The sequence below is a fragment of the Diceros bicornis genome, chromosome 40, assembly GCF_020826845.1.
Source record: "Diceros bicornis minor isolate mBicDic1 chromosome 40, mDicBic1.mat.cur, whole genome shotgun sequence".
Lineage (NCBI taxonomy): Eukaryota > Metazoa > Chordata > Mammalia > Perissodactyla > Rhinocerotidae > Diceros > Diceros bicornis.
Genome location: NC_080779.1, coordinates 20,200,319 through 20,227,941, shown reverse-complemented (window position 1 = coordinate 20,227,941; position 27,623 = coordinate 20,200,319). Strand labels below are relative to the sequence as shown.

Below are 27,623 nucleotides of genomic sequence, written 5' to 3'. Positions count from 1 at the left end.
TCACTGAGCTGCCTGCTCATGAGGATTCTGAAGAGCAGACATGAACTCCGAGGGTTTGGGTAGTTCCGGCCTTGCAGCTGCAGAGCCGGTGCCTCTGTAGGGCTCAGTGCCTCCTGGGGGTTCACATCAGGTTAGGATTCACATTCAGTGCCAGAGGAGATTCTCCCCAGTGTTTGCAAGAAAAAAAATCTCCATATTTTATGGTCCTTATTTGTCCTCAGGATCTAAGAGTCTGCAATTGGAATAGAGAGTCTTCCCTGTAAGAATCAGGAAGGAAAAGAAGTTTGATGACTTTCCAAGACTTAAACATTAATATGAACATATAATTGTTCTTGTGAATTATGTGAAATATCATGCTTTAGAGATGGATGTGAAATATTACTTTTATCTTTACATGTTACTAAAAGTAGATATTGTGAGCGATGGGGGAAAAAAAGAGGAGAAAGAACTAATGTGTTTGGAGCAAATCTATGCAATGCCCCTCAGACACTGTGCAGTAGAGAAAGCTCATAGCTTGATGGAGTATATTTCCATGGCCAGCATTATTCTTTATTTTGGAGATTTATGTATTTTATTTATTAAATTTTTATCATTTTCTATACTAATTTTTTTCTTGTTCTCTATCTCTGTCTCTCGTATCATCATATCTGAGGATAACTGGGTCTTCTTTTATGCCTGATATAATTCCAATGATATCATTAACAGCATCACCTTTTTAGTCTTCTAAATAACTCAACCTGGGTGAAAATTCATATGGTCACTCCATATTCTGACTCTATTCCTAGTCTACTAAGATATTTCTTAATTGAAAATTAGTAACATGTAAAAATTTATCATATATATTTATACCATCCATCAATATGATTTAAAATGTTTTACTCTGAACTCATTACAATACAATTACATTAATAAAGCATCTGAACTCACTGGAGCCCCTGGGGATCATCATCACCCTGGTTGACCATACAATTTCCTACTGTTGCTCTTCTTGGATGACATCCATAGAGTTGCCCATGGGGGAAGCAGCTTGATTGTAAATCACCTTCAACCCTGAGTAACAGAACTTGTAATATTTTATTTGAGCTTTGCATTGTAAAACCTAGAGTTTTTGGAGGGGGAGGATCTATTTTTCCTATTATTCTCTTGGGCAAAATATCTATAGACCCTCACACGTCTCCTCTCCCATTGGCAGTCTCATGGACCCTCGTTTCCTCCCATGCAGTTGCTCAGAAGGTGGCTGTCCATCTCCCAGAGGTCCAGCCACAGCTCTTAATGTGAATTCCAATCACACCACACAGTCTGTACTTTGAGACAAACCTTTATACTCTTGACCTCTACACATCATGAAAATCTCTCCTCCCTCTAACTGCTCTGTAGCAGAAAGATCAGCACTCTGAGGGCTCCTACAGGTGTATTTTGCATAGGTGACAGGGGCTAGATTATCCTCACCCTTCCGAAGAATTCCCAGCACAACTTCCAATGCTCCATTCAACATTTCCGTGTGATTCAGTATCAGACAAACAGAAAGAAACTACATTTTATTCATATAAATTTCTTAAAATTAAAATAATCTTGCATTCATGCAAATTCCTAACATTCTTACAATATACTATAACTTGTCAAAACATTTTCATAAGGAAGTAGAAGAAAATTTTAATGTTTTATTTACTGTTTTTGTATTTATGTTTATAAATGACATTGGTTTGTTTTCTGTGTTATCTTCTCACATTTTAATATCAAAATTAACTCATTTTTATAAAAAAAATAAAAAGATCATTCTCTGCTTGACCTAGTATAGTCTAAAAACAATTGTCCATGTGATGATTCAAATCATATTTGTAAAGCCAATTTATGCAACAGAGAAATATTTTTATTTTACAATATGATGCACCTAAAAAAAACTGTATCAAAGAATACATAATATATTTTCACTCACTCTGTGTCTATTGTAGTTCTAAAATTTTGTTCTTCTTCTTAAATCTTGACTTTATTTTTATTTTTTCACTTAATTTCTGCATAAATTTTATTTTATTTTTATATTTTTGTTCATTTTTTAAAATTAATTCAATTTATTTACTAAAAAAAAAGAAACCATTCACCCATTTCTCCCAAGCCCTACTCCCTACCTCTGGCAATCACCAATCTGTTCTCTGTATCTATAAGCTTGTTTTTATTTGTTTTTTGCTTTTTTTTAGATTCTACATATACAGAGGAAGTGGAGAGAGGTAAGGATAAATCATCTCCCTCCCCATCAGATCGGCGATTCGGGTCCACATGGTTCCCAGAGAGGGGGGAGGCACGGCCCTCTGCAGGGAAATCATAGCTCTTCAGGCTCTCTCAGCCAGTGGGAAACTACTATAGAGAGGACTCAGAACTGCTGCAGGGGTGCCATCAACATTTGAGCACCCTACGAGAGTGGATAATGAGGGACAAAAGAGAGATCCCCTCTTCCCATATGCCTGACAATGCAGCTCAGCCAACCAGTCAGAGCAGCCGCTGAGTGCAGGCAGCTGTGGTGGAGCACAGGGGGCTCAGGTTACACAGCCATTGACACCCACATGGTGGTGGCAGGTGGAAATTGCAACCAGATATTTCCAAGATGAGGAAAAACAAAGTGAATACAGCAAGCATGATGCAAAAGTACATTAAATTGCCAGATCAGAAGGAAAATGACAAGAACCCAGAAATCAACCCTGAAGGCACAGAAATCCATAACCTAAACGACAGAGAATTCAAAATAGCTATCATAAAGAAGCTCAATGAAATATAAGAAAACACAGATAAACATTTCAACGAGATAGGAGTTTCTTCACAAAAGAGATTGAAATCATAAAGAAAAACCAATCAGTATTGATGGAAATGAAGAACACAATGGAGGAGATAAGAATATGCAATCTTTAAAGAACAGAGCTGACAATATGGAGGAAAGAATTAGCATTATAGAGGATAAGAATACAGATATATTCCAGATGGAGGAGGAGAGATAAATAAGACTAAAAAGAAATGAAGACCGTCTCTGAGAAATATCCAACTCAATTAGGAAATATAACATAAGAATTATCGGAGTTCCTGAGGGACAAGAGAGGGAAAGAGGAACAGAGAGCCCATTCAAATAAATTATAGTTGAGAACTTCCCAAATCTGGGGAAGGAGCAGGAAATACCAGTAAGTGAAGCCAATAGGTCGCCTAAATATGTGAACAGACAAAGGCCCACTCCAAAGCATATGATAGCAAAACAGGCAAAAGTCAATGACAAAAAAGCAATATTAAGGGCAGCTAGAAAAAAAAATAATAATGTACAAAGGAACTCCCATCAGGCTGTCAGTGGATTTCTCAACAGAAACTTTACAGGCTAGGAGTGACTGGAATGATATATTCAAAATACTGAAAGACAAAAATGTTCAGCCAAGAATACTCTATCCAGCAAAAATATCCTTCAAATATGATGGAGAAATAATAACTTTCCCAGATAAACAAAAATTAAGGGAGTTCATGGCCACGAGACCGCCACTAAAAGAAATGCTCAAGAAGGCCCTCAGGCCTGAAAAAAAGAAGAGAAAAGGAATACAAAGCTTGGAGCAAGGAGAAAAATAAGTAGACAAAATCAGAAAAACAGTAGATCTTTCCCAAATTGGTTAGCAATCACTTGAATACCAAAAGATCAATGGAAGGAAAACAGCAAAAATAAATATAACCTCATCATTTTAAACACACATCCACAACACAAGATAGAATAAGTTGTGACAAGAATAACTTAGAAGGCAAAGAGGAAAGAGATTGAATTGACTTAGTATAAGGGAATAAGAGGCCATTAGATAATGGACTGTCTCATACACAAGATTTTTTACACAAACCTCAAGGTAACCACTAAACAAATAATCAGAATAAAATCACATATGGTAAATAAAGAAAAAACTAAGACAGAACAACCAAACTAAATTGGCAGTCTGAAACACATGGGACAAGAAACAAAGGAATTGCAAAAGAACCGGAAAATAAGTGATAAAGCAGCAACATTAAGCGCTCATATATCAATAATCACTCTAAAAGTAAATGGATTGAACTCTCCAATCAAAAGACACAGAGTGGCAGGATGGGTTAAAAAGCAAGACCCAACAATATGCTGCCTCCAGGAAACACATCTCAGCTTTAAAGACAAGCATAGGCTCAGAGTGAAAGGATGGAAGATGATACTCCAAGCTATTGGCAAACAAAAGAAAGCAGGTGTTGCCATACTCATATCAGACAAAGTAGACTTCAGGATAAAACAGGTTAAGAGAGACAAAGAGGGGCAATATATAATGATAAAAGGGACACTCTACTAAGAAAACATATCAATTATGAATATATATGCACCCAACAGAGGAGCACCAAAGTACATAAAACAACTACTGACAAACTAAAAGGAGACCTTAACAACAACACAATAATAGTAGGGGATCTTAATACCCCACTTACATCAATGGATAGATCATCCAGACAAAAGGCAATAAAGAAACAGAGGTCTTAAATGAAAAACTGGATGAGATGGACCTAGTAGACATATACAGAGCACTCCATCCAAAAATAGCTGACTACGCATTCTTCTCAAACACACATGGAACATTCTCAAGGATAGACAATATGTTGGCAAACAAGGCAAGCCTCAATAAATTTAAGAATATTGTAACCATAACAAGTATCTTTTCAGACCATAATGCTATGAAACTGGAAATCAACTACAAGAAAAAACTGGGAAAATGAAAAAGATGTGGAAATTAAACAACATGCTACTGAACAACCAATGGATCATTGAGGAAATTAAAGGAGAAATCAAAAAGTATCTGGACACAAAAATGAAAATACGCCATACCAACCCATATGGGATCCAGCAAAAGCAGTCCTGAGAAGGAAATTCATAGCAATTCATACAGGCTCACCTTAACAAACAAGAAAAAGCCGAAATAAGCACCCTTAAATTACACCTATCAGAACTAGAAAAAGAAGAACAAACAAAGCCCAAACTCAGCAAAAGGAGAGAAATAATAAAAATTAGAGCAGAAATAAATGAAATTGAGCCTAAAAAAACAGTAGAAAAGATTAATGAAAGAGTTGTTTCTCTGAGAAGATAAAAAAATTGACAAACCCTTAGCCAGACTTACTAAGAAAAAAAGAGAAAAGACTCAAATAAATAAAATTAGGGGGAGGAAGTCATGATGGCAGCATAGGCAGACTCTGAACTCACCTCTTCCTGCAGACACAGCCAATTTACAACTACTCGTGGAAAAATTACCCCAGAGACAGAACCGAAAACTGGATAAGAGGAACTCCTGCAACAATGAACAATCCTAACTGAAGTAGAAGAGGCAGAAACTCCCTTCTGGAGAGGAAAAATGCCACCTTCACAAGCCGCAGCGCCTCATGGCGGCCAGGAGCAGCCCAAAGGTATGCAGCCCTCCCTGGAGGTGCAGGGCCCTGAGCCAGGGAGCGCCCCCGCTGTGAGCATGTTGTGGACCCAGCAGAATTGAGGCAAGGGGCAGAATAACTGACTTTGCCTGCTACTAAAGCATTGGGGAGTACCCCCAGAAAAGCTGGTTCACAAAGAAATTAAAACCAGCTCTTAAAGGGCCCATGCACAAACTCACCCGTTTCAGAAAGCAACCTAAAATCACCAGAAAGAAAGGTGCACAGTGCTTTGGTGAAAAGAGACTCACCTGATAGGCCCTGAGTGCACCCCGGTGAGAAGTGAGACCTCTCCAGTGACTGGAACATTGGCAGTGGACATTATTGTGGCCTGGTGTGGGCCTGCTGACACAGACGCCATTGGAGCTCTCCCTGGGGCCTGCTAGCCCAGGGTCTGCCCCACCCGCTAGAGCACCCATTTAATCCAGCTCAGCCAGGGCAGGCAGCCCACCCTAGAGACTGGCCCCACCCAACAACAAGCCCTCAGGCAACTTGTGGGACTGCATAGATTGATGACTGGATTCTCTGCAGCCTGGCAACTGAGCCGACTTCAGTGGGGCAGGGCGTGCACAAGGAGTGGGTGGAAAGTGTGGGGTGGTGGTGGAGTGTGTGGGGCTCCCGCCGTGGAGAGACTGGGTCAGCTTCGGGAGGTCAGGGCATGCACACGGGGCAGGACTGTGTTGACTGTGTGTGTGGACCTGTGGGCGGCAGGGCTTGTCAGCTGCAGAAGACTTGTGCTTCTCAAAGACCCACAAAGGGGGTTTGCCCCACCTTCCAAAGCCTGAAACAATTGGGTGCTCTCATGCCTGAGGCCAGCCCCACCTGGCTGCAATCTTCAGAGAGCTGACAAGAGACCTAAAGGCTGGAGGCTTATTGCAATTGTAAGCCCCTGAGCCTAACAACCTGCCACGCTGGGGGCCTACTCATTTAAAAGAAATACTGCAACACAAATGTGGTATTAGATCTTGCAGCCCACTGTGCTGGGGCTCCCCACACCTGATAAAGAGACTGAAGGGCCCACAACAACTACTAGCAGTTGAGTATTACAACAGCTGGCCAGGAGCATAACTCAGCTGCCCTGGGCGCCTACAGGGAGAGCAAACAGGCCACAACAGAAGGACACACGTAGCCCACATAGGGGTCACCCCTGGAACACTGAGAACTGAGGGAAGCACACTGCAGGTCTCCTAAGCCATCACTTACATAAGGTTACCTATCCAAGAGCATGAGACGTAGCTGACCTACCTAATACGTAGACACAAGCACAGGGAAAGAGACAAAATGAGGAGGCAAAGGAATACATTCCAAGTAATGGAACAGGACAAAATCCGGGAAAAGGAACTAAATGAAACAGAAATGAGCAACCTACCCGACAGAGAATTCAAACTCAGAGTGTTAAGGATGCTCACTGATCTGGGGAGAAGAATAGATGAACTCAGTGAGAATGTCAACAAAGAAATGGAAGATATAAAAAAGAACCAATCAGAAATGAAGAATACAATACTGGAAATGAAAAATTCACTAGAGGGACTCAAAAACAGAGTAGAAGATACAGAAGAACAGATCTGCGAGCTGGATGAAAGACTAGAAGAAATTACCCAAGCTGAACAGGTAAAAGAGAAAAGAATTAAAAAGAGTGAGGACAGTCTAAGGGACCTCTGGGACACCATCAAGCGCACTAACATCCGTGTTATAGGTGTCCCAGAAGGAGAAGAGCAAGACAAAAGGGCAGAGAATCTATTTCAAGAAATAATAGATGAAAACTTCCCTAACCTAAGGAAGGAAACAGACATCCAGGTACAGGAAGCGCAGAGAGCCCCAAACAAGATAAACCCAAAGAGGCCCACACCAAGACACATCATAATCAAAATGTCCAGAATTAAAGATAAAGAGAGAATCCTAAAAGCCACAAAGAGAAAGTCAAGTTACATACAAAGGAAACCCCATAAGGCTGTCAGCTGACTTCTCAGCAGAAACCTTACAGGCTAGAAGAGAGTGGCACGATATATTTAAAGTGCTAAAAGGAAAAAACTTACAGCCAAGAATACTCTATCCAGCAAGGTTATCATTCAAAATGGAAGGAGAGATCAAAAATTTCCCAGACAAGTAAAAATTAAAGGAGTTTGTCACCAAGAAACCAGTGCTACAAGAAATGTTAAAGAGACTTATTTAAGGGGCAAAGAGAAGACCACAAACAGGAAAAATTATCTATTTCCATGATAAGAGGGTAATGGATACAAATGCACAAAAAAGAGGTTAGATATGATATAAAAAACATAAAAGGAGGGAGGAGGGGAGTTAAAGAGTAGAGCTTTCAGACAGAGGTCAAACTAAAGAGACCATCAATTCTGTATAGAGAAAGAAAGGAACAGAGAAGGACTACTAAAGCACTGAGAAAAAAAAGTTAAAAATGGCAGTAAGTGCACACTTATCAATAGCTACTTTAATCGTCAATGGACTAAATGCTCCAATTAAAAGGCATAGGGTGGCTGACTGGATAAAAAAACAAGACCCATATATATGCTGCATACAAGAGACACATTTCAGACCTAAAGACACTCACAAACTGAAAGTGAAAGGATGGAAAAAGATACTCCACGCAAATGGCTATGAAAAGAAAGCTGGGGTAGCAGTACTCATATCAGACAAAATAGACTTTAAAACAAAAACAGTAAAGAGAGACAAGGAAGGGCATTACATAATGATCAAGGGAACAGTCCAACAGGAGGATATAACACTTGTAAATATCTATGCACCCAATGTAGGTGCACCTAAATATATAAAGCAATTATTAACAGACATAAAAACAGAAATAGACAGTAACACAATAATAGTAGGGGACTTTAACACTCCACTTACACCAACGGATAGATCATCCAAACAGAAGATCCATAAGGAAACATTGGCCTTAAATGACACACTAGAACAGATGGACCTAGTAGATATATACAGAGCATTCCATCCAGAAACCGAAGAATACACATTCTTTTCAAATGCACATGAAACATTCTCCAGGATTGAACACATATTAGGCCAGAAAACAAGTCTCCATAAATTTAAGAAGATTGAAATAATACCAAGCATCTTTTATGACCACAGCGGTATGAAACTAGAAATCAAATATTGGAAGAAAATCAGAAAATCCACAAATACGTGGAGATTAAACAAAACGCTACTGAACAACGATCGGGTCAATGAAGAAATTAAAGGAGAAATCAAAAAATACCTGGAGACAAATGAAAATGAAAATACGACATGTCAGAATTTATGGGATACAGCAAAAGCGGTTCTAAGAGGGAAGTTTATAGCAATACAGGCCTATCTCAACAAACAAGAAAGATCTCAAATAAACAATCTAACAATGCACCTAAAGGAACTGGAAAAAGAAGAACAAACAAAGCCCAAAATCAGTATAAGAAGGGAAATAATCAAAATCAGAGCAGAAATAAATGAAATAGAGACCAAAAAAACAATAGAAAAAATTAATAAAACCAAGAGATGGTTCTTTGAAAAGATAAACAAAATTGACAAACCTTTAGCTAGACTCACCAAGAAAAAAAGAGAGAAGGCACAAATAAGTAAAATCAGAAATGAAAGAGGAGAAATTACAGCAGACACCTCAGAAATACAGAAGATTATAAGAGAATACTATGAAAAGCTATATGCCAACCAATTCGACAATCTGGAAGAAATGGATAAATCTTAGAATCATACAACCTTCCAAAACTGGATCAAGAAGAAGTAGAGAATTTGAATGGACCAATCACCAGTAAGGAGATCGAAATAGTAATCAAAAACCTCCCCCAAAAATAAAAGTCCTGGACCAGATGGCTTCCCTGGTGAATTCTACCAAACATTCAAAGAAGACTTAATACCTATCCTTCTCAAACTCTTCCAAAAAATTGAGGAGGGGGGGAAGCTCCCTAACTCATTCTATGAAGCTGACATTACCCTGATACCAAAACCAGACAAGGACAACAGAAAAAAAGAAAATTAGGCCAATATCACTGATGAACATCGATGCAAAAATCCTCAATAAAATACTAGCAAATCGCATACAACAATACGTTAAAAAGATTATACACCATGATCAAGTGGGATTTATTCCAGGTATGCAAGGATGGTTTAACATTCGCAAATCAATCAACGTGATACACCACATTAATAAAATGAAGAATAAAAATCACATGATCATCTCAATAGATGTAGAGAAAGCATTTGACAAGATACAGCATCCGTTTATGATAAAAACTCTGAATAAAATGAGTATAGAAGGAAAGTACCTCAACATAATAAAGACCATATATGAGAAACCCACAGCTAATATCATCCTCAATGGTGAAAAACTGAAAGCTATCCCTCTAAGAACAGGAACCAGACAAGGATGCCCACTGTCACCACTCCTATTTAACATGGTATTGGAAGTCCTATCCAGAGCAATCAGGCAAGAGAAAGAAATAAAAGGGATCTAAATTGGGAAGGAAAAAGTGAAACTGTCACTATTTGCAGATGACATGATTTTATATATAGAAAACCCTAAAGAATCCACCAGAAAACTTAGAAGTAATAAACGAATATGGTAAAGTTGCAGGATATAAAATCAACATACAAAAATCAGTTGCATTTCTATACACTAACAACAAAGTAGCAGAAAGAGAAATTAAGAATACCATCCCATTTACAACTGCAACAAAAAGAATAAAATACCTAGGAATAAACTTAACCAAAGAGGTGAAACTGCTGTACATGGAAAACTGTAAAACATTGCTGAAAGAAATTGAAGAAGACACAAAGAAATGGAAAGATATTCCGTGCTCTTGGACTGGAAGAATTAGCATAGTTAAGATGTCCATACTTCCTAAAGCAATCTATAGATTCAATGCAATCCCTATCAAAGTTCCAACAACATTTTTCACAGAAATAGAACAAAGAATCCTAAAATTTATATGGAACAACAAAAGACCCCGAATAGCTAAAGGAATGCTGGAAAAAAAGAACAAAGCTGGAGGTATCACACTCCCTGATTTCAAAATATACTACAAAGCTGTAGTAACCAAAACAGCGTGGTACTGGCACAAAAACAGACACATAGATCAATGGAATAGAATCGAAAGCCCAGATATAAACCCACACATCTATGAACAGCTAATCTTTGACAAAGGAGCCAAGAACATACAATGGAGAAAAGAAAGTCTCTTCAACAAATGGTGTTGGGAAAACTGGATAGCCACATGCAAAAAAATGAAACTAGACCCTTACCTTACACCATACACAAAAATTAACTCCAACTGGATTAAAGACTTGAACATAAGACCTGAAACTATGAAACTTCTAGAAGAAAACATAAGCAGTATGCTCTTTGACATTGGTCTTAGCAACATATTTTCAAGCAACATGTCTGACCGGGCAAGAGAAACAATAGAAAAAATAAACAAATGGGACTACATCAAACTAAAATCTTCTGCACAGCAAAGGAAACCATCAACAAAACGAAAAGACAACCTAACAATTGGGAGAAGATATTTGCAAACCATACATCTGATAAGGGCTTAATCTCCAAAATATATAAAGAACTCATGCATCTCAACAACAAAAAAACTAACAACCCAATTAAAAAATGGGCAAAAGACCTGAACAGACATTTCTCCAAAGAAGATATACAGATGGCCAACAGGCACTTGAAAAGATGTTCAAAATCATTAACTATCAGGGAAATGCAAATCAAAACTACAATGAGATATCACCTCACGCCAGTCAGAATGGCTATAATTAACAAGACAGGAAACAACACGTGTTGGAGAGGATGTGGAGAGAAGGGAACTCTCATACACTGCTGGTGGGAGTGCAAACTGGTGCAGTCACTATGGAAAACAGTATGGAGACTCCTCAAAAAATCAAAGATAGAACTACCATATGATCCAGCTATTCCACTGCTGGGTATTTAGCCAAAGAACTTGAAAACACCAATGAGTAAAGATACATGCACCCCTGTGTTCATTATTCACAATAGCCAAGACTTGGAAGCAACCTAAGTGCCCATCAAGGGACGAATAGATAAAGAAGATGTGGTATATATACACAACGGAATACTACTCGGCCATAAGAAACGATGAAATCCAGCCATTTGTGACAACATGGATGGACATTCAGGGTATCATGCAAAGTGAAATAAGTCAGAGGGAGAAGGTCAGATACCGTATGATTTCCCTCATTAAGTAGTAGGTAATAACAACAATAAACAGACACATAGAGACAGAGATTGGATTGGTGGTTACCAGAGGGGAATGGGGAAGGGAGGAGGGCGAAAGGGATAATTCAGCTGGTGTGTGGTGATGGGTTGTAATTAGTATTTGGGTGGTGAACATGATGTAATCTATGCAGAAATACAAGTATAATGATGTACACCTGAAATTTATACAGTTATAAACCAATGTTACTGCAATAAACAAAAAATTAAGAAAAAAGAATAGTGAAAGTAGGGGCCAGCCCGGTGGCGCAAGCAGTTAAGTGCTCGCGCTCCGCTGCAGGAGCCGGAGGTTCGCTGGTTCAGATCCCTGGCACGCACCAACACACCACTTGTCAAGCCATGCTGTGGCGGCATCACATATAAAGTAGAGGAAGATGGGCATAGATGTTAGCTCAGGGCCAGTCTTCCTCAGCAAAAAAAATAAAATAAAAGAGGAGCATTGGCAGATGTTCGCTCAGGGCAGATCTTCCTCACACACACACAAAAAAGAATAACGAGAGTAAAAAATATTATTTTCAAACTGCAGTTTGAATTTTTAGATGCATGAAGGAGGAGATATTCAAAGTTTCTGACAAGCATTAAAGAATATTCTTAATTATAGGTAATGGGTGATTCACTTGTTTTCATGTCAATCAAGACATGAAAATGAAAATAGCCATTTAAGGTGTTACCTTCTCTTGCTCATTAGTTACCCATATAATACCAGTTTTGATTAAGCGACTCTTACTGGGGAATTTGAGGATTCTTGATTTTAACTTCCCTTAGGTCTGGAGCCCTGTCCTGCTCCTAAGACTGACAACAGAGGACTCAGATTTCTTTCCTTATTCCAGCTAAATTTTGTCTCTGGGACACTCTCTATTTCCCTAGCATGATATCTATATTCATGTTGCCAATGGACTATTTTTTCCAAATGAGAGTGTAAATATCAAGTGCTGAAAAAAATTAAAGAAGATGCAAATAATTGGAAAGATTTCCCACGTTCATAGATTAGAAGATTTAATATTGTTAAGATGTCAGTACTACCCAAAGGAATCTACAGATTCAATATAACTCCTATCAAAATCTCAATGACTTTTTTTTTTTGCAGAAGCAGAAATATCCACCCTAAAATTCATATGGAATCTCAAGGAACCCTGAGGAGCCAAAAATACCTTGAAATAAAAGAACAAAGATGTCTCACACTTCCTGGCTGTGAAATTACTATAATTAAAACAGTGTGGTACAGGCATAAAGACAGACATATAGACCAATGGAATAGTATAGAGATCCCAGGACTAAATTCTCACATATGAGTTCAAATAAGTTTTGACAAGGGTGCCAAGACCATTCAGTGGGGCAAAGGACGGTCTTTTCAACAAATGTTGTTGGAAAAAATGGATATCAACATGGAAAAGAAAGAAGTTGGTCCCTTACCTTACACCACATACAAAAATTAACTCATTTAGGACCAATGACCTAAATGTGAGACTTAAAACAATAAAAGTCTTAGAGAAAAACCTTCATGACATTAGATTTCGCAATGATTTCATAAATATCCTGCCAAAACTATAGGCAACAAAAGAAAAAATAGATAATTTGGAATTCACTAAAATAAGAACTTTTGTGCATCAAGGATACTATCAAGATAATGAAAAGATAAACTACTGAATGGGAGAAAATATTAGTAAATCTCATATCTGATAAAGAATAAATATCCAAAATATATCTTTAAAAAACTCCTATAACTCAACCACAAAAAAAGTAAACTACCCAATTCAGAAATGGGCTACAAACTTGAATAGATATTTCCCCAGAGAAGACATACAAATGACTAATAAGCACATGAAAAGATGCTCAACATCATTAGTCATTAAGGAAATCAAACTACACTGAAATACTCCACACCAACTGCTAGTGTGGCTATAATTTAGAAAAGGAAAATAGCAAGTGTTGGTGAAGATGTGGAGAAATTGGAACACTTGTGAATTGCTCGTTAAATTCATGGATAAATATTCTGTTTTAGGGGCCGGCCCGGTGGCGGCGTAAACAGTTAAGTGCCCGCGCTCCACTGCAGTGGCCCGCGGTCCGCCAGTTCAGATCCCAGGCACGTACTGATGTACCACTTGTGAAGCCATGCTGTGGCGGCGTCCCATATAAAGTGGAGGAAGATGGGCATGGATGTTGCCCAGGGCCAGTCTTCCTCAGCAGAAAGAGGAGGATTGGCAGATGTTAGCTCAGGGCCGACCTTCCTCACAAAAAAAAATATTCTGTTTTACACAGAGCTCAGAGAAGATCCTATAAATGTGTTTATCTTCTGAGTTTATATGCTACCTCTAAGCCCTGTGTGAAACAGGTTGGTCACAATACTGAAGGATCTGAATCTTTCAAAGCCCTGATCTCCACCTGCATAATCTGAATCAGTTCTCAATTGGTATAATTTATTTTTCATTCTTTTTCCTTGCGATAAATAAATGTCAGTCATATGGAAGTACACAATGGAGCCCTGTGGAGAAGTGGGGGCAAACGTAGTCTGTTAGATCAGAAGAATTTTCTCCTATTAATGCTGTCTTTCTCTTGGTTCCCATCTCACCACATTATAATTGAAAAAGTGAGGAAGACATTCCTCTTGACCATACACACACCTGGGCAATATCTGTCTTATAAACTATTTACCTTGTATAAGATTTTGCATTCCCAACCCCAAAGTTTCCCCCTTGAACAAGGGAACCTCTTTCTTGAGAAGTTCTGATTAAACCTAAAGATTTCCTGAGATTTAAAAAATACTCTTCCACTGCTTGAATTTGATATTCTTTGTTAGTTTTTCTCTACAGGAAAGCTCGATTTATCCTCTAGACGGAGAAAGAAGAATCCCGAAAGAGGCCACTAGCCTTTTGATCTTTAAGCGATATCATTATTGAAGCTGTCTCTTTCTTAAAATTAAGAATTTGATTAAAAATTAACATAACAGCATTAATATCTTCTGTTGATTCAAGCTTTCCAAAGAATATTCTGATACTACCCAGGCCAAATAAATATATACATATGAACTATCGATTTTGCTCCATGTAATATCCCAAAAAATCAACCAATCAAACAAAAACAAAAACAAAACTGAGGTCCACTAAGGAGATTTCAGTGAAGACCTTGCATCATTATTTGTAAAGGTAAGGCGTTAGAGGCAAGCTAGGTGTCTGTTACGAGGAAAATAAGCCAATGTGGTTATTATCTGCTCTGGAATAAAAGGCAGCAAAGAGAAAGAACAGGTAAATGTCACCCATATCAACACTATTGGAATTTAAAACAGATTTCTCAGTAGAAAAGTAATAAACAAACACCATGATACATTTTTAAAAGGTGACATCTACATAAAGTAAAAATACTTACACAAAACAAAAATATATATATTTTTATAAACACATAAACGGAAAAAGACATTGAAGACACTAAACACTAAGCACAGAGAAATATTTACTTCTCTCTTCCCACTCCAGCATTGCCTTCCCCGATGTCTCATCCCAGCAGAGAGCTGTCTCGTCAGTCAGGAATATTCTGGAGTCTGCCGCTGAGCACTCTGAGCTTAGGTGCCAGCTGTTTGGGGGAGTACTTGGAAATGCCAGGGACCTAGGACCTGAGAATCTATATATCAGTGTGGGAAAAAATGCTGTTTAACAATATTACATCTTCCAATCCATGAACAGGGATGTTTTTCTATTTAATTAAGTCTTTTTTTTAATTTCTTTCAATGAATTTTTATTTTATTTCAGTGTACAAGTCTGAGCAAGTCGCTTTTATTATCCCCGTTGCACAAATAAGGGGACTGAGGAACAAAAGTTTAGATTGCCCAGAGTCACACATTTTTAAAGATTTTATTTATTTATTTTTTCCCCCAAAGCCCCAGTAGATGGTTGTATGTCATAGCTGCACTTCCTTCTAGTTGCTGTATGTGGGACGTGGCCTCAGCATAGCCGGAGAAGCGGTAGGTGCTCACCTGGGATCCGAACCCGGGATGCCAGCAGCGGAGCACGCGCACTTAACCGCTAAGCCACGGGGCCGGCCCTCAGAGTCACACATTTTTAAGTAAGGGAGCCAAAATTAGAGAAAATTGTACCTTCAAAACCAAAGTTCGTTACCACTATTCTACACTACATTTTGCCTTTCATCTCATAAAACTCCCTTGAGCTCTCAAATGGAAGTAAAATATTTTTTCTTTCAGTTCCCATAGAAGATGACATAATCAGAAGATGATTTATTAAAAATCAAGACCAAGAACACAGAGTAGCTAATCCCAGAGAAGAGGACTCACTCATAACATGGTAGCATTTCTGACAAGCTGTTCAAACTGTTTAAACTCTCCTCCAGGGAAAAGGTTTATGCAAAACACTGAGGGTTTTCATTGAAGGACACACATAATGCAAAGAAGGAATAAGTGCCCAACATCTGTAGAGAAGTGGGAAAATATGCATATCAGGAATTAGGTAGGAGCATTTTCCCCAGGAAATAGATACAGAGATTTATATGAGAAAGAGACCTATTGGGATTTGTTGCCTCTAGTGTCCATGAGCTACAAAGACTCCTTTCTGATGGAACTAGAACCTTGTCCATGAAAATAGAAGTCAATCTTGTCCATTTAGCACCCAAGCAAAAACAGAATTCTGGATTGGGAAATGAAGCAGAAACCCACAATATACAGCTTGAGTATTAGATATAAGGAATGAACGTATGAACCTGGGTCATGATTTTCTCCATTTTCCACACCTCAGTGGAGCCCTGGGCTTCAAGAATAATAGCAGCAATAGCTGAGAGACAAGTGTGCTGAGACACAGAGAAAGAAGGAACTGAGAATATCTAGACTCCAGGGTAGGGTTTTGGAGGAGAGTCTTCAGATCGTATTCTTATGATTGAGAGGACATATCATCTGAGGAGACCTGGGGAAAATTTCTGGAACCGTTTTGTCAGAGATTGTCCATTCACAGATGAGACCATCACTTGTTCAGGTCAAATTGGATGCTCATGGAGAATCTAGGAGAGGAGATTTCTCTTAATATATTCACTATTAAATCTCTGCATGAATTGGGATATTTATGACTCATTCTGAGCGTCAGTTTCCTCCTGGTATAATGTGTAGATGAGATCACAGTGTTCTCTGCTTTTCTTTAACATCTGACATTTTATGAGGGGAAGCAAAAGTGTCTAAGAGACCACACATCTTTTATAGGACCTGAATGAAGCATGATTTAGTTCTCACAGTCTCCTTTTTCGGGTTGCAGAGGGAACAGAGAAAACTGCCAAATATCTTCTCTGTGGCTCTAAAGTAAGCAATTGTTTTCCAGAGGTGAAAGAGAGAGGGTAAATGTGGATGGGGCTAGTGAGGTTTGCGATGGAGAATGAATCACTGTGGCTCCCGTTGGAGTCTTGCTGACAGTAGTAAACTACAGCACCCTCAGATTCCAGGCTGCTGGTGTTGAGAGTAAAGTCTGTTCCAGACCCACTGCCAATGATCTGGGCTGGGATGCCAATGGCCCTGGTGGATGTATCATAGATAAGGAGCATGTGTGCCTGACAAAGTTTCTGCTTGTAACAGGCTTAGTATTTGCTATCCCTCTGATTGTCCCTGCAGATGAGGCTGGCCCTTTCGCCTGGAGACAAAGATAGAGAGGCTGGAGACTGTCATCATGATTTCTATGGTGATATCTGAGATTACAAATAAAATTTAAAAATCACCTCTGTCATCTAAATTTTAACTGTTGTCTTCCTAGCAAAGCCAGGATGCTTGATCGACATTGAGCTTTAATTATTGTGCTTGCTGAGCAAAGGTGCTAGGTCACAGGATCCAACAACTTTGACAAACTTCTCACTGACACACAGAACCAACCTGTGTTCCTCTCACCTGGGAGCCAGAGTAACAAGAGACAGAGAGGCTGAGCTGGGGCTTCCATGGTCCACTCTGTGCCCTAAGTGAGGCAGAACTTCCCCAGAGCACTGACCCAGGCATTGATATGAGCTCTGGACAGCAGGGTGGACTGGCAGGAACATGAAAAGCAGCTGGAGTGGGGCGAGCTGAGCTTCCAGCTGCAGAGACCATTTGGCTCCTCTTCTCTACACTTGAGCAACCCATCCCCAGGTGGTCATGTCAGAAAAGGCCATGGTCTCAGCCTGAGGGAGGAATTTCTCTCTTGTGATCACAGGATTTAATCCCTGTGTCCTCCTGTCTCACCAATTACCTAGACTCTGCCAGATGGTATTTAGTATAAGCCTGTTGAGAAGAAAATAGAAGCCTGTGGTCCTGTTTCTCTTTTTCTATCACCAATGTGCCTATATGACTCCCTTGGTGAATGATTAGATCAGATAGGATGAGGAATTCCAACCAGGAGAAGAAATCTATCTTCTGGACACAACTTACTTTTACTTGTTAGCCATCTTTCCTGAAGGCCCAGTAAAGAGCAACACCCAATTAGTCCCAGCAGTGTGGGTGCAGGGACGACCACAACTGCATAGACGAGCAGGACCCGGGCTCTGACTCATCAGTGTAGAGACACCATTTTTCTAAAGACGGATGGTGCTACTGTCCCCACAGGCAGGGAACTAGTCCTTGGGTGATCCTCTATTCTCTACACACTCCATTCTGCACAAAGCGTCCATGTCATCTGGACTCAGACCCTCCTCGCCTCAACAATTTGAGAAAACTATGTTTATATTCCTGACCTTAACAGGAATCCAATCTGGGTTTTGCTTGTTACTCAGAATTGTGTACAGGTGGCAGTGAGTGCTTGGTCCAGGGATGTTCGCCTGCACAGGCACAGCAGCTCTTTGGGCTACATTCTCTGTCTCTGATTCTCATTTCCTATAAATCTGCTGCTTTCTCTAAAGCAGTTAAACTCCTTTTCTTCCCTAACTTTTCATTACCTATCAAGAAAGCAGCTTTATTAATGCCACTGCAAGTCCCAAGCAAACCTCCATCCATTTAGGAATTAGAGCCTCATCCATGGCTATGGTCGTTAACATGGCAGGTTCTGAAGTCTAACCATCTGAGTTGGGGCCAGAGCTCCACCACTCACTGTCTGTGTGACATCAATCAAGTTACTTAACTTCCCTGAGTCCCTTAGTCTAGATCCATCCGTGAAACTGTGAGAATAATAGTACCTATCTTATAATGCTGCCTACTAACTAAGCAAAATAAAGCATTTAGAACAGTACCCAGGTCATAATGTATGCTGCTACTAATTTTGTTATTAGTTTCATTATAATATTTATCATCATCATCATCACCATCATCACTACATGTAGACTGAGTAACCATGGAAAATAGATTTAAATCTAATCCAAGTATGTTTCATCTACATCCACATTAAGTTCTAGGCCTGTTTTTCAGCTCACAACTCTTAAAAACCTAATTGTTTCATCTTAATCTACACCAAACTGCTCAGACCTTCAATCTTGCCCACCTACACCTGTTCAACGTATTTCCTCCCACCATCCATATCAAAACTTTACCCTATGAAAAATTAAAATGTCATGTTGTTGTTCTTCTTTCTTATATAACTCTTATTCTGCCTTTTTAATCTTTTCTCTATTTTTCTAATACTTGTCCCATGACTCACAATAAAGAAAAACTCCCACTGTCTTTTTAGGGCTGGATCCAGTATAATTTCTTTAGGCTTGTAATATAGGGTCTTTGGAAAATATCACACTAAGTAGCCTATTCCCCAAGGTAGTATTTTATAAAATGGAAGATTTTATCTGTTCATGGGTGGATAAATTAATTAAATTAATTTAATGACCAGAATGTTTAATGACAAAAGCAAGAATAATAGAATAAAATAAAGTGGAATAGAATAGAAAACCAAGGGTACCTCCTATGGTCTAATGGTAAATATTGCTTCATCGATTTTGAAAATAAGTATTAGACATATGTTGTGTATGTGTGTGCAATAGTGATCCAAAAATTTAAGGGTCACCCGCTTAAGGAACTCCTGCATTACCCAGTGTACCCGGCCCTGCCCCTCTAAGAAAGCATCGGAGACCCTGACAATGTAGACATGTGTGTGCAGGTCAATCTCTGGGAGCTGAGTGGTCGTCCTGTTTAGTCTCTCCTAGCTAATCAAGAGAAGAAACAGCTTCCACCCCCACTAGTATTGATCATCAGAGTTTTCTCCAATAACAGCATGGACCTGAGCTAGTTTAAAGGTTGTCTGGTATGTTCTATTACCAAGTTAACTGTTTAAGGATTAAACAGCTAGATGCAAGTGTTAGAAACTGTCTTTCTCTGAGACCTAGTGAATTAAACTCCATACAGCACTAAGTTCAGAAGATCTTGGGGAAAAAAGCCTCTCTCTTCCAACTAGGGAGCTAATGGTCTTGCTTAAGGCAAAAGGAAAAGGGGGAACAATGTTATGCCTCAGGCAGTGAAAAAGAAATTCCTGGTAGCCAGTTATAATAAACTGATGAATATCTTATCACACTTACATCACTATATGTATACCAGATTAATCAAAGGATTTCTTAAGGGAAAAATTCCCTCAGAATGATGGACCAGAGTGAAAAAGAAATACTTTTATATTGTTCTATTATTTTTTTCTGAATGGTTGTAGATTCTTCCCATTATGTACTCTTTCTCAACATATATGTTGGACAGCCAAAGTTACGAATCCACAGTTTAAAGAAGATCTCTATGTTAGAACAACAAAAATTGTATCCACTCCTTTAAAGTCTCCGTGTAACCTGTACCTATGACCAACATTTTCCAGGGCCTTCATCAAAGACAGTCACTATCGAATAGGGTGCTAGGTCAGAGCTGCTCAGAGGCATTAATTTCAGACTTCCTGCCTCCAGAGCTGTTGAAGAATACATTTGTGTTGCTTTTGGCCATCACATTTGTGGTACTTTGTTATGGCAGCCCCAGGAAACTAACACACTCACTATACGACATGGAAATTTGTTTTGTGAAAAAATGACTAACAGTGAGAAACATATCATGTTTTCTTTTGTTACAAATTAATTCTTAAAAAGACTGCTTTTACAAAATATTCTTTAAGATGCTTGAGTTTGAGAGAATATTGTTATTTTGGTGAAATTAACATAAAACCTTTAAAAATCTCCAATTTTGATCGGTATTTTATCTCTTAATATATTTCCCTGAAATGTACAGAAAATGTAAAATCTTATAAAAATTCTTTCTTCGTCAGAAAAAGGCTTTGAAATTTTCCTGTACTATTTATGCACAGAAAGTGTAATATTCCTAATTCTAAAAAAGAATCTCTGTCTCCTGCATGTTAACAAACCATGCTGTGGCCTGGACAACAAAATGACCACTAGCCAGGCTGGTCATCCCATCCTGGACACAAATAATAAGAGTTGGTAAAGGGATGTTGGGTGTCCAAGTGGGGAACAGAGCAGGTCTCTCTGTGTCTCTATACTCGACCACAGTCAACTGGATGAGGAGGAACTTATACAGGTGGGTTTTATTGTAGTTTTGTCTCTGTTGCCAGAGGATGTTAGTTTGGGTTTAATAAAACTGGAAGCCTGTGTGTGATTTCTATGACCTAGGAAGACAGTCTAGTTGGTGAAACTGTTTGCGTTTGTTCTCCTGGAATCAGAATTTGTGGGGGTGGAGAGTGTGAATTTGTATACATTCTGTATTTTAATCTATAAACTTTATCAGCCCAAACAGTGCAAACCCAGAATACTTTGGCCAAGATTAGAAACACACAGAGGCCTGTTCCCTGATAGGACCAAATGGAGGTTCTTTCTGATAAAAGTGAGACTTTCTCCTTGCATGAGAACCGAAAACAAGCAATCCAGCAGAGCGAGCATCCCCAGCTACAGGTGACTGGAGTGGCTTCCTGAGCTCTAAGGTACCTGTGATGGAAGTTGGTTGTCTTTCTGTGTGACAACTGTATTGTCACACAGTCCTGGATAAATATTCTGGTTCACAGGGAGCTCAGGAAAGGCCCTCTGCATGTGAATGTGTTTATCATCTGAGTTTATAGAAACAGATATCTTTACATGCCTGATTTTTCTGTTTTCTCAAGACCATATTCTCCATCTGCCTAATCTGAATGAACAATAGTAAAAGAAATGAAATCAAATTAATTTTGAACTCATTGGAGCAGTCATAAGGCATAATTATGAAATTTAATGCAGAACTAGAAGCTGTGATTACTTGCTAGAAACTCACTTGGGCAGATCTTACTCATCTTTTTTATGCTTGCCTCAAAATTAGGAAGCTCCACAAGCCAGAAACTGTTTGGCTCTCTCATATTCTAATATTTAGCAGGCCCAGTTGAAATTTGAAAACAATTATAGGAATATATTTTACTAATCTATATCAGGAAAAATGATTGCACCAAAATTATCCATATAAAGCCAAATAAAAGGGAGAGCCTGTTGATTACATGGAGAAATTAAAATATATATTTGGTGTTCAATGATGTTTCTGGCTTAATGCTAAAGTTTTAAGATCAGTAAACTAATTTGCCTTCAGAACTCATAGAGCAAAATGAAGACATAAAGAGGGCTATTAACAAAATTTGTCCCAGGTTAACACTTTCAGAGACTCAGAAATACAGTGAGGCACAATTTGATCCCCGTAAACATCCCCATAGTATTAACAACTTAGGCAGTTAGGCAAATGCAGAAAAACTTGGAGCTTGAACTTGGAAGAGGATAAATATATCTATTGAGAATTTGCCTTGGGTGCCCCCTACTGTGCTGTTGGCAGAAAGACCTGTAGGAAGTAGCTACAAAAGAAGCATGGAAATTATACTGTCATATTTTGGATCCTCCTAACTAGAGCGCCAGTCTAGAAATTGTGTCAAAACAAGCAAAACCATCTGCAAATGGCCTGGAAGCTCTCTCTGGGCTGCCTGGTAACATCCGGTCTGAGGTCTTGCAGCTGACGTCCCCTACTTAGAGTTGCTGTGTAGCTCGTATCTCCGGACGCTCCCCTCTACTGTTGGAACCAAATCTTATGAAATATTTTTTCTCCACTGATAATGGAGCCCTCACATGTGCTCCATAAACAGTGCGGGGGAGGGAGGACTATACATTCCATTCCAGTGTGTTTAATGCGTGTCTCTATATCTAAAGGAAGGAAGCACTGATAAGCTTGTTTGACTTCTGGAAGCAACACATTCTACACCTGGGAGTCTGGATACTGGTACTGGCCAATGTACGAGGTGACATGGAGGTCAGCCAGCTTTAAATGGTGCCCACGAGGGCAATGGGCTCTGCAGCAGGTACAGCCTGCTGTGCAAGCAGCCCTGCCATTTGGGCCAGTGGGGATGCATAAGACTTAAACAACTCCATCAATCATCTCAACATCATTGACACTTAGGGAATACTCCACCAAAATAATAGAATACATTTTGGGCCCAGCCCTGTGGCCCAGTGGTTAAAGTTCCACGCACTCCGCTTCGGCAGCCCAGGTTTGCAGATTCGGATCCCAGACGCGGACCTACTCCACTCACTAGCCATGCTGTGGAGGTGTCCCACATAAAAATAGAGGAAGACTGGCACAGATGTTAGCTCAGGGCTGGTTTTCCTCAAGCAAAAAAAAGAGGAGGATTGGCAGCAGATGTTAGCTCAGGGCGCAGCTTCCTCAGGAAAAAAAGAGAAAAGAAGGGGAAAAAATAATAGAATACATAGTCTTTAAAATATATTTGCTATAATGGTCCATACGTTGGGGCACAAGATAAGTCAATCGTATTAAAAATCAGTAACAGAAAGTTACCAGAAAAATCCTCAAATATGTGGAAAAAAAATAACACCCTATTAAGTGAAACTTGGTTCAAAGGAGAAGTGAAAAGGGAAATTATAAACTATTTCAAAGTGAAAGAAAACATGGAATATCAAAATTTGTGGGTTTCAAGAAGCAGTGAATATGTCACACTGAATTTATGGTATTAAATATGTATATTATTTGCAAAAGTCACAATCAATAACCTCTGCTTACAACTTGAGACCAGTAAAAGAAGAATAATTAAACTAAAAAATCAAGAGTTTTACTATAGAATATTTGCATCCATAGAAATGTGGAAATGTAATGTGTGCATATCTAGGTTTGCAGCATTGGAATCATATCAATCTGTAAGAAAAACACACAGTAGAAGATTCACAAGAAAAATAAATGAGATTGGATGGTTATAGTAAATAAGTATTCAGAGAGAATTCAGTGACAAGGGAAGTCAAAGAGGAGTACTGGGCAATATTACTATGGTTCTGTACATATTTGAGACTCCAGTGAGATATGACTTGCTTAAAAGCCAAAAATCACACAGTACAGGCAGCTTTCCATTCTCCTGATAGTTAGTGAGAGTGATGACCACTGGGCAAAGGCGAGAAGAAGTGCCCTGAAGGGATTAAGTGGCTGTGAGTGACATCAGGACAGTACATCACATGGCAGCATTCTGAGCAGCCATGAGATCAGCAGGGAACCTGAGTGGATGCTCCAGGGAGGACATGGCAGCCATTCTCTGGAGGGTCTGTGGGGCATGAATACCTAAGTGGGGAGGAAGGAAGAGGCTCTGGGAGGCAGTCCTGGCGATGTCCTGGACCCTTTTAATACAGAGGAGGTGCCCAGTGGCTGTGACTGAGGCCTCCATGGCCTCTTCCTCAAAGCTCTATAGCCATCTCCACCTGAGCCCAGCATGGTGTTGACTTGTCCTCTGGTCACCACAGCTGCTCCTGCTGCCCTGAGAGGCCGAGCCTCCTTAGGAGGTTTGTGTTTGGGGCTGTTACACTGCAGGGGCCAGTGAGTGTCCTGCTCACAGGAGTATGTGCAGCTTCTCCCAGTTCCACATCGGTGATTGTAAAGATGAAATTTATAGAATTTTTGTTGGATGTGTGTCTCCATTTGTTAATATGTATAGAAATACACTCTGAAGACTTGTCTTTCTTTGTATATGCTACCAACTCCTTGGTCTAAACCATTTTCTTCTTTTTTTCTTTTTGACTTGCTGATTAAGAATACAATTTTATTTCCACTTGCCATAAAATGCATTATCTTGGAACAGGCAATCATCTCTAATATGGTTTATTTCTTTAACCAGAAACAGGATTATATTATCCTGTTGACTGAAATACTCTTCCTTTGATCTAACTATGTCATGACATGTAACCAACATGCCCATTACTAATTTGGAAATTTTTTTGATCATTATTTTAAGTGAATTCTACTTGAAGCATTTATTTTCTATACAACTATCACTAGAAAATATAAATCAGATTTGTTGTCATGAAATGACCCTGTCATGTGAAAATAACATTTGTTTATAGTTTGAAATTTTTGTTCTTTTTATAACAATATAGTACCAAATTGTCATCTCTGAAATATTATTTAGGTTAAAAAAATGAAAGGAATCTCCATTCCCAGACAGAATGTTGCAGGGCTTGGAAGTCCAAAACAACTACTGCAAAGGGTGCAAAAAATAAAAAGGGTAAAGTACAACAGTCATATTTTGACGACATCAGAGAGTGGTGGAGAAAGTAAGAATTAAATGATATAAAATTTCAGGCTAAGAACAACCCTTTCTAGTTGAGCTTATGTTTACCTGACATTTTGTTCCTCTGCATTATTTGCCAAAATTGCATGTGGACAGATGTTCTGACCTGGCTCAGGTAGAGGAACACAACAGGGAAGAGAGAATCCCCTGAGCACAGGGCCCCCTCTAACACATGGCCGACTTTCTAAAGAGGACATTGCTGAGGTCTGAGTTGCCAGGCAGGCTGGGGATGCTGGACCAGAAGTCAGAGATCTCCTACCTACTCAGGGTGCTATTTTGTTTTTGTTTTTGTTTTTGCTTCCAAGGCTGCACAGACTATGCTTAACATATGTCTGAACCATGGACATCTACTTCCATCTCCATTGCATCCCCTGCTGATGTAGGCTTTGCTGGGAGCTCTGGTTTACACGTCATGGTATGCTGCATCTTCCCTCATCCTCACTCCAATCATACCATCTATTCTGGACCACTTTTGGGGAGAGAATAAGTTTTCAGGAGCTCTCCCTACTGTGCTGGGTTGACTGAGACTGTGTGACATGACCTCCAGTCTCCTTGCACAGGAGCCTCACTGATCCTTTGATGATTACAGATCTAAACCCCTGCTCCATGCACTCATTTCCTGCGAAACTTGCAGCAGCCCAGGCATGACCTAGGAAGCCAGGTAGAAGTCCATTCAGCTCTATGATTCTTCACAAAAGACACATTTGGTCTTCTTTCTGGGTTTATATCATCAACCCCCAACATTGACCATCATCCCCAAGGCCACCAAATGTGAGCCAATGAGAGCATTGTGTCTAATCGCCGATGTCTACTATATTCCCTTCATGTTCCCATTCCTGCAGTCTTCCCACAACTTTGAAAGTCTTTACTTTTGGGAAAGAAAAAATCTCATGTCATTCTGTATTCTTCCATTGACTATGGAGTACATTTTTTTCTTCTAATTTATGCTTTTCATTTCCTTAAATTCCACTTCTGGAATTTCAAGAGTTCACATTTTCCTTCTGCAAAAGGTAATTGAGACAAATCAGAGACTTTTAGCATTAGGGTTTTGCATCTGCTATGAATTTACAAAAGCCTATTTGAACGCTCAAAGCTCAAAAGTTTTACTAATTATTTTCCACTAATCCCACCTGACACTAGCTTGTGTAGAATGCTGTCTAAAACATGTTAATAGAGTGGGAAGAGACATAGTAAAAAGGAGAAGTAGGAAGTTGGGAAAGTGGGAAAAAAAACAATTTCTTAATATTACCAAATATTGCCCTCTTGAAAACATACCAAAACTGCTAAACTCCAACATATATTTAACTTGTGTTCTACAAATCTGTCTCAGTTGTCTGTTATGCTGATTAAATTTATTTGACGACTGTGCACAATACAGGGAGAACTAGGATGAGCTTTCATTCACCTGTCCCTTCCTCACGACTCTGCTCAGAGGGCGCTTGGACCCCCCATTCTCCTGCTGCTTCCGTCACGCCCAGGCTTTGCAGCTGACGGGCCTTAATGTGTAGTGTGTGAGGTGTAGCTGAGACACACATGGTCCAGAGCCCTCAGCTGTAACCTATTCCCCAGGTTCACCAACATCTTCTTCTTACAAAGACTCAGAGAATCTGCTGTGCCCGCTCCCCAGACAGGCTGCACATTTGAGCAGCTTGGCCACCCCACAAGGGAGGTTTGTGTTCAGGGCTGTACCACTGTGGGAGGACTTTGTGTACCTTGTGAGCAATAATAATCTCCAACATCCTCCTCCTCCACCCTGCTGATTTTAAGTGTAAAATCTATCCCTGACCCGCTGCCACTGAACCTGTCTGGGAACCCAGAGGCCTGGGTGGAAGCCCCATAGATCAGGCATCTTGGAGACTGGCCTGGCTTCTGCAGGAACCAATACAAATAGGTGTTTCCGTCACTATGTAGGAGGCTCTGACTAGACCTGCAGGAGATGGAGGCCAGCTCTCCAGGGATGACAGACAAGGAGAGTGGAGTCTGGGTCAGCACAACATCCCCACTGGATCCTAAAATAAAGAGAGATAAGTGAAAGGTTATGTACAAATATATGAACCATGTTCATAATTTTGCTTTTGTAATTTATTTCAAGCTAAATTATTTTTGTGATTTTGTTATACCAAAATATCAATTTAAAAAAGAATCTAAGATTTGCAATGCACAAAGGGGTCTCTAGAAGTTGCCTATTCCATCTGCCTCTTTTCATGTCACATTCTTCACCAAAGCACAGGTCCTGTTCCTTCCAGAATGTTCCTCAGTATTGTAGATCTAAATATCACATTCTCCTTCCTGAAGGATAAGACATTAGCTTCACAAACTTGGGCAAAATAGGCCTGGAGGGCAGTGGTGCCCCCAGAGCTCACTCTCCTCACCCCATGCTCCTTTCTCATCTCCCCCCTGCTGTTACCTGGGATCCAGAGCATTAGCAGCCCCAGGAGCTGAGCAAAGAACCTCAT

At 39.6% G+C, this 27,623-nt stretch overlaps 1 gene segment (V, D, J or C); it reads right to left on the bottom strand.

The window, feature by feature from the left end:
- Positions 1–27,623, bottom strand: LOC131399987 (immunoglobulin kappa variable 2-29-like). The segment is given in 3 exon segments: positions 1–113; positions 26,880–27,176; positions 27,575–27,623. Coding segments are annotated over 3 exon segments (459 nt in total).